This window comes from Danio rerio, chromosome 2 (assembly GCF_052040795.2).
Source record: "Danio rerio strain M-AB ecotype USA chromosome 2, GRCz13ab, whole genome shotgun sequence".
NCBI classification, from domain to species: Eukaryota; Metazoa; Chordata; class Actinopteri; order Cypriniformes; family Danionidae; genus Danio; species Danio rerio.
In genome coordinates, this window is record NC_141022.1 from 42915671 (window position 1) to 42925000 (window position 9330).

The 9330-nt window shown below is 32.0% G+C and overlaps 1 protein-coding gene across 3 annotated transcripts in view; it reads left to right on the forward strand.

The window, feature by feature from the left end:
* clstn2a (calsyntenin 2a) overlaps nucleotides 1–9330 on the forward strand; it is a 426908-nt gene that overhangs the window by 415893 nt on the left and 1685 nt on the right. The window contains exons 16-17 of one of the 3 annotated variants that reach the window (XR_015477404.1): nucleotides 2721–2908; nucleotides 4409–5117. Coding sequence is in view for 2 of the 3 variants with exons in the window: in XM_087238498.1 (XP_087094624.1) it covers nucleotides 2721–2908; nucleotides 4409–4612 (392 nt within the window). In the remaining variant the exon portion in view is untranslated. 3 annotated transcript variants of the gene reach the window in all.

The following is a 9330-nucleotide window of genomic DNA, read 5'->3' on the forward strand; positions in this document are numbered from 1 at the left end:
GTTCACTGTTCCAGCAATATTGTCCAGCTACAAAACTAAACCGCTTTCAGATCGATGTGCTTCAACAGATTTAGAGGATTTTTACTGTATTTTACATTTAGGGTTAGGGTTAGGTTGTTCATTTTAAGGGATATAGATCAATAGATGAATAGAAGTCAGTCTAATTCAAAGCAGCAGCAGTTTTTTTGCTATCTCCTGTAGTCCTGTCAGGTTCAGGTTCCGGTCAGCAGTTGTAAAGAATAACTGAAGTAAATATTTCAGGAGCTTTGAACCTATGAAACCTGAAATTAAGTGCATTAACTGTATTTATATTATTAGATTTTATATTGTATATAACATTTTCTTAAGACAATCAGTTTGGGCCTTCAAAAAATGTTTAAAGAAAAATGGTGGGCCTCGAAGTGAAAAAGGTTGAGAACCCCTGCACCACAGGTGTCAATTCCAGTCGCAGCTCTGCACAGTTTAGTTCCAACCCTAATTTAACACACCGTATCAAACTATTTGAGTCCTTCAGGCTTGTTTGAAACCAGGTGAAAACAGGTAAGTGTGTAGAAGCAGTGTTGGAACTAAACGTTGCTGAGCTGCGGCCCTTCAGGAACTGGAATTGATACCTGTGCATTAGATTAAACTGTAGAAGAGGAGTCACACGAAGTAGCTATTTGATTTTTTTTCAACACCTCTTGTGTTGAAGTTATGAACAGTGTGACATTTTACGCATGTGTCAACTCCCCAACTTTTTCTGTTATTTTACAGACTTAATTCTCTCTATGTTGTTTCTTAAACAGTATTGTCTTGTCTCAAACAAATAAAATGGTAATAAAAGTCATTTTGGTAATCTGCAGTTTTGAAATTTCAACATCAAAAGGCACCAGAGTAGAGATAAAACTCCCATAATGCAATTTACACCCTTAAATAAACAGGAAACACTATGTGAACCCCAAAATCTACATGCTTTTTTATTTTTATTTTTACATGTTTCTGCTTTAATTATTGACCTTTATTTTGTCATTTTATATTGTCATTATATTGTCATTAATATTGTTTATCCATTTTGTTTTATATATATATATATATATATATATATATATATATATATATATATATATATATATATATATATATATATATATATATATATATATATATATATATATTTATATATATATATATTTATATATATATATTTGTAGGATGCATCAAGATATCAATAAGAAATCAAAATGTTAAGAAGCTTAGTAATTTTTCCACTATATCATGGTTTAATTGGGGACTGACCCCAAAACATTTGTGAAATGTGTTGAGTATAAATATTTTTTAAAGCTTAAAATAAAAAATGCTTAATTTTCTGTATTCAGCACTCAACATTCAAAATAAAAAATGTTTTTTTTTTCAAAATTTTTCTAGTACAAGAATGAGTGTTTAATAAATTTAGGACGATTTTGATGAAAGGTTATGATCCACTTTAAATGTTGACTACTGTAGGTAGGTACAGTTGTTATACAAGTCAAAATTATTATCCCTCCTGTTTTTTTTTTTTTTTTTCATATATTTAGAGAAAGTCTTTGTTTTATTTTGGCTAGAATAATTTAAGGTCAATATTACTAGACATATTTAATGTTTAAATATGTGAACCACAAAATACGGAACCGAGATATTTCATCGATTGATAAAATAATATTTTGAAAAATGCTGGGACCCATTGACCTCCATAGCATTTATTTGTTTTTGTTTTTGTTTCGTTTTTTTTCAAATATGGAAGTCGATAGGTATCAGCAACCAGAATTCTTCAAAATATATTATTTTGTGTTTACAAACTCATAATGTTTTACACCATGTAAGAGAGAGTAAATGATGAGGTAATTTTCTTTTTTTTCTTGTTAAATGTACTATTTTGAAAGAAATACAAATAAAAAAAACTATTTTATTTATTTCTTCAGTAACTAGTCTCAGTCATACACAGAAAGCATCTTTTAACTGACTATTTTTTTATTTAAATGTGTTATATTTGGAATATACATGTATTTTTTAGATTGTATAAGAAATAATTGTATAATAAAATGGCTATTTTGATTACTTGATGCAATTTTACCATTAAAACAGAAGGCCAGAAAAAAAAATGGAATTCAGAAAGCCAAGTGATTAGCGCGTCGACATATAGCTGCTCACGACAATGTGAGTTCAATTCCCAGCTCGAGTTCCTTTGCTGATCCTTCCCCCATCTTTGCTCCCCAAACTTTACTGTCTGTTAACACCACTAAAGTTGGAAAAAACCCTAAAAAAATATTAAAACCCTATTTATTTTAAATATAATAAACCATGACTTTTTAACATTGATGATAATAAGAAGTTTTTTTTATTGAGTAATATGATTATAATTGCAACTGATGAAATATTCTGCTGCTAGATGAGACTTTGAGACAGCAGATGGGCCACAGGTGTGGGGTCCACAGCAGGTCAAGGGGTGAATCTGGGCCTGACAGGAGCTGCTGAACCTCAGAATGGACATTTTAAAGTGTTGTTTGAGGAAAAAGATTTGAAAAAGGAAGCCTTTTTTGCACTGAAAAGAATTTGTAGCAACTTATGTCTCGCCACTTTTTTTTTACTAATATCATTTGACAATGAACATATAAATCAACATGCTGCAAGTTTTGCAAATAAAAATGAAATAAAATAAAATAAGTATATTTTTTGTACTATTGTTTTTTTTTCTGTGTCGTTAGGTACCCCTCCTGCAGCAACAGTGGTAATTGTAATGTGCATAGCTGCCCTGGTGGTCATTGTGGTCTTGGGCATCTACCGTATCCACACCACCCATCAAGACAGCTCAAAAGAGGATGAAGAGGAAAGAAAAGACCCGGAGATGGACTGGGACAACTCCAATCTTAACATCACTGTTAATCCCATGGAGGTCAGTATGTGCTTCAAAAAAGAAAGAGGAATATAAAGGAACACTCTGTGTGCTGCTTTTCACTTACTGTAGACTACTGAAAAAGCAACCTTTTTTTAGTAGAATGTAAATGCTTTTGACTGTAGCAGTGGTTCTGGAAGTTAAAGCTCCAGTCATTTAGTCAGTGTGAGTTTATTCTGTTTAATAATTTTTATGCCTTTTTTTCCCTTTGCTTTTTTTAATTTGCTTTTAGTTTTGGTAATTTTTTTAGTCCATTGTAAATATTTTAGTATTTTAAGTTTTAAAGCAATATTTATAATTTTATACTTTTTATTTATGTAATACATTTTAAATGGTACATTTTACACTCCTATTTATACATTTTTTCCCAACGCTTTTTAATCATAATACTTTTAAAAAAAGTGCCATAATGACAATACATACTATTTTACTAGTTAATTTTCAAAATACTAATATTCAGCTTTAAGTGAATATTAAAGTGTTTTAAAAAGGCTATTAGAATAACAAACAATTCAATGGACAAAAATGGTTTGTTTTGAAGTCAAAAAAAAAATTTAAACAGGCTAATAATTGTGACCCTAACACTTATTTATTTATTTATTTATTTATTTATTTATTTATTTATTTATTTATTTATTTATTTATTTATTTATTTATTTATTTATAATAATAATAATAATAATAATAATGTTGTTGTTGTTGTTTTTGTTGTTGTTATTATTATTATTATTATTATTATTATTATTATTATTATTATTATTATTACTACTACTATTATTACTACTTATAGATGTTCTTTCTTCTATAGATGTCCAAACAATGTTGCTAATATTATTCTAGACAAAATAAAAGAAGAAGAAAAAAAGACTCACTAGATGAAAAAAATAAACAAATGAAATAAAAATGCATTCAGTAACATTTTGGTCCGTGTATTTACTAACATTAACTAAGCATGAATAATCTTGTAAAGCATTTATTAATCATAGTTCAGCCTTAATTCATGCCCTTTTAGATAATGTTAACATTAGTTTATGCTCTGTGAGTTAACATTTTAACTTAAAAAACATTAACTATTGTTTACAAGCATGAATAAATACCATAATAAATGTATTACTAATAGTTTGTTCATGTTAGTTAATACATTAACTAATGGAACATTATTTTAAAGTGTCACTGTCCAAGTGGACGCTGTACACTACTGGCACTTTGGGTGTATGGCCATACAAGATAAATGTGCTATATAAATACACATTACATTATTAATTATACTGTATACAGGAATGGGAAACACTGTAAAAAAAATTAATAAATAAATAAATAATAATTTAAAAACTATTAAACATCAATTAGGGATTTTTTGAAAAAAAAATCTAACTTTTACTGGAGGACTAATATTTATTGTCTTGAACTGTATGTCTCTTTAAATGCATAAGGGATGTTAATATCCTCACCTTTTTCCTCGATGTTTAAGTCATACTGTGATTGTGTTGTTGGTTATAGAGCATTGAAGGAACTCAGATTGCAGAGGAGGTGAGAGAGGAAGAGCCAGAGGAAGATGAGGATGAAGACGAAGAAGATGATGATTTGGCAGGAGATCTCTCTAGCGCTGAATCTGAGGACAGTGATGAAGATGAAGAGACTAACATTCAGAAGGGAAAAGTCAAAGGAAAGCTGGAGTGGGACCCGTCTACGTTACCCTATTAAAACACACAAACACAGTCTCACTCTTAACACACACACAAACAAATTCACACAGATTCACATGCAGACATAGACTTGTGCACACATACATGCACATACATAACACACTCACGTTCAATGCCCTTTCACATTAACAGAAGCCAGAATTTATTGCCTGAAAACTTGTCGCACATCAACCTGATTTTGACTCCTTCCAACGTCCACAAATTCAATCCTGTATCGCCATCTGCTGGTCAATATTGGGAATCGCACACATCAGTTTAAATGTTGCAAAGTCTGTATGAGGGTCAAAGACAGGGGTTTTAAGCATCAAAACATACACATTTATAATACATTTGTTTGAGTACATTAATATTTTTATTATTTATTTTATTTTTTTCTGTGCAAAATTACTCTCATACCTAATTATTTTATTAGACATCTGTTAAAATTTGATTCGGTATAACAATGGTTTATATGCCAAAAATTATTGTCAGACACATTTAAAATGATTTAATTCTGTTTAACAGTCTATTACAGTAACCGAGAGAGTTGAACGTGCTGTAATTTTCGAAGACACATCAACAAATTAGGAAAAGATCTTCATGGGTTTGACAGCATTCGTGCTGCAAATAGTCACAATGCAAACACACTTTTAAAAAAACTTGCTGCCTTTTTACACAACATAAACAAATGAATAAAACGCACTGCATTTTCTCACAACACAAACATTTTACGAAAACGCACTGCATTTTCTCACAGCACAACGGAAATGTTTCAAGGAGACCCTAAAACGTGACGGGCCTGGCTATTTAGGTTATGGTTATTTAGACTGATAAATAATAAAGACACTAAAGATAGTAAACTCATCTTTTAAAGATTACCTACAACTTCACTGAGCAGTATGTAGTGTCCCAGTTCGCATATTTATACTACGCCCTTAAAGTGTTTACTTTTTTGTGAAGGAAATATATACTTTTGAGTGTGTGACAGAAGAGTATGCAATCTTTGGGACATCCTCATTAACAGATCGTTAACAGATGTTGCTTAGTTATGAGCCTTGTCAATCATTGTTTCTGTCATATTTAATATCTTACCATATTGGAGTAGCAGTAGCAGAATAATCTGCCATTCACGAGTCTTTAATGCAGAGAAATCTCCTCAGGTCTTTGGATAGTTATGTTTTCAGACATTAATGTCCAAAAAATGTTTATATATGTTCAGAATTGTTGTTGCAGATGAAATATAACCCAGAAAACACGATTTAAATATTTTTCAGTCATACAAACATCTTTAATGAAGCCTTTCTACTTGACGGTTGTTCTCGCGCGTCTGCCATGTTTGTAGTTTTCACCTACATTTGTAGTTCTAATCAATTTCACGTCCAACATACAATGTACTCTGAGCAATTTTAGCGATTAGAGTATGGACGCTTCTACACTTACCAATTTCATCGAAAATAGTGAACCATTCAGGAACCTTTGGCATACTCTTCTTTTGGACATACTAATTCTATTTTCAAATGATATTTAGGACGGATAAGTAGTGGTGGGCAAAGCGAGGTTTCTTTAAACACTGGAACAGTCGAAGCAAATGTGTCAAAGCTTGGAAACATTTCGAAACTCATCTCTACACTCACACCTAGTGTTCAGAGCAGTGAGAGTTCTAGACTAGCATGTCGCGATAAGGGGTTCGAATCCAGGGTGATGCAGCTACATAGAAATCATAAAAATTTACATTATTAAATACATAAAGTCATTATTTCAGAGTATTTGCACAAGTCGGGATTTGAACTCCGCACTTTTGAAGCACAGCACTCTAGGTCCACTAGGCTAAAGGAGATAAAGTTTTTTGAAAAGCTTCTGAAATGAACAATGCTTTGAATCGCTTTAGACACGTGACGTGGGTGTTTCGAATCACCTTAGTCACGTGACCTGGGTGCTTCAAATTACCTTAGTCACATGACCTGGGTGTTTCGGATCATGCTTCGGTGCTTTGGTTTCAAAACACTTGCACTTTGGGATCTCGACGCTGTGTCGAAACATCAGTTTCATGTCAGCCGCCCCTACGGATAAGTATGCGAATTGGGACTTTATACAGCACAATGATGTGCCTCACGTTTTTGGTTCCCCTTGAAACAAATCCATTGTGTTCAGATGTTTTTGTATTGTGAGAAAATGCAGCATATTTTCATAAAATGTTTGTGTTGTGAGAAAATGCAGTGCGTTTTATTAATTTGTTTGCGTTGTGTGAAAATGCAGTGCATTTTTTTTTATGTGTTTGCGTTGTGATGGTTTGCAGCACATGTGCTGTCAAACTGATGAAGATCTTTTCTCAATTTGCTGCCGTTTTTTGTAATTGCACACGTTTCTTGAATTGTTAAGTTAAGCTTAAATTGTTAAGTTAAGCTCTCTTGGCCACCGTATCATATTGTATTTTCAAATTTTTCTAGTTTGACATTGTTTATAGCAAATTTTATTCAGTTTTTATATCCATTTTTAAAATCAAAAAGAATTTGAACATATTATGATCACTTATACGTTTATATATTTTAATAAGCACAGGTCTGAATATCTGTTTGTTACACTGAATATTTCATTTTTTACCTGTATTTAGATTTTTGTATTATTTTTTAAGCATTACAATAGACACTTGAATTCAACTTAATATGCTTTCTTCTATATAAAATCAGTTACTCCTCGTCTTTGACCCATGTACTTCTGAAGGATAAATTGCTGTGTCTCACAAAAATGAAAGATGAGTCCAACTCGACACTACAGAAAAAAAGAAAAATCTGAATCAACATCTCTGGGATGCTTTTGTTTCACGTTTACTGTTCTTTTGTGCGTTTTGCGTTGATTAATCCGATTATAGTCTAACATCACAATTGCTTTCTCCCTTTCTGAAATACTAAACCGTAATGTTTGACAGTGTGGCTACGCCTTCACCATTTGTTGTCTTCAGAGTTACATTTAATATTGCATTGATATGCAATAGTAAATACCCAAAAGTTGTTTTTGCAATGAAAGTATATAATAATAATAATGATATTTTCTTCATTTTGAAAACTAGCAAATAGTTTATTTTAGCTCCTCGGAGAGATTTTGATTGAGTTGATCCTCTTTAAACAAAAGATATATAGTAATGAAATATGACTTTTAAAAACTATCTTTCTTTCTTTCTTTTGGGGTTTTCGGTGGTAAGATAGGAGGAAGTGTCTCTATACATTTTTATATGCCTGTCTACTGTAAATAGGGAACTGTAGAGTAGTTGAATGGTGACTCAGACTCCTCACGTCCTCCTGCATCCTTCACACAGCCTGTTCGTGTCCACACTTGCTTGCCGAAGAGGAAGGTTCTCCTCCTCCTCCTCTTTCTCTGTCTGTGTTGATCTCTCTTTTTATGGTTCATGTCGTCCTCCTCACCCTAACAGCGGATGCTTCTACCGCTCTCCACCTAATAGATTTGTCTGAGCCTCTGTAGACGAGGGCACTTTTAAACTATTAAACAGAACGAAAACTGTTCGACGATTTTAGCCTGGAGCTATTTTGGTATTGTGAAGGTCTTTACTAACTTCCTTTCAGTGTACAGTTCAATTAAATATAACAGGAACGGATAGAAAACAAAGCAGGATAAGTGTGAAAACTGAGGCTTGCTTTGAGAGCGTCACAAATGTGTTTTGTTTTCCTGTAGCGGAGAGGTTTTAAGCGATAGTTCACCCAAAACAATGAAAATGTATTTATTGTCAATTAGTTTACTCTCAAATGGTTCCAAGAAAAGTGTTCACATACAAAAACCTTTAAATGCTGTTTGATATTTCCTTCTAAAATTAGCATTTTCTCAGACTATTTTGTGTTGGCTCAGTAATTTTACTTTTATAGTGACAAATGTTGTTTCAATTGCCTTAAAAGTGAATTAACTGAACATAAACATAGGAGACAAAAAATATCATTTTAGGAGAAAATTTCAGACGACATTAAGAGGTTTTTGCATCTGAACTCTTCATATGTTTTCATTCATAGTAGGAAACAATACTATGAAAGTAACTAATGTTTCCATCCACTTATTTTATGTGCGGACAATATATGAATATTGCATTAAAAAATGCTTATAGGTAACCCAGCCTGATCTCACGAGAAAACGCAAGTATTTTAGGTTTTGTCAAATTAGTGGCTAATTCGTACAAATTCAAAAGTCGTACGAAAATGTACAATTTTAAAAAAGGGGCATGGCGCCAAACCCCACCCCTTAACCCCACCTTCATTGGTTTATGAGCAAATTGTACCAAATAAAGCAAATTAGATCGTACAAATTTATACGAATTAGCAACTGAATCAAAAAAGTTACAAATTGCCGTGAGATTGCATTGGGTGACCTATTATGCAATTTTTTTTTTTTTTTTTACAAAATGTAAGCAGGTGTGAATTTCAGCTCAAAATACACAACAAATAATGTTTTATAACTCTCTGAAACTGCCTATTTTAGGCTTTGATCCAAATTGTGGGTCATTTTAAATTCAAATGAATTTGAAATGCAAATTTTAATTTAAAATGAATTGTGCTTTTTTTCAAAAGAGGGCAGAGCTACGAATACTAACGTTATCTGAATGAAAAACTAGAGTGATTACTTGTGCATCCCAAAATCCCAAATTTAAACTCCTCTTAATTGCTGACATTTTCTTAAGATGGTCAACTTTATTGGCGGACATCTGCTTCTCACTCAGGGCTGTTTATGCTAATGAGG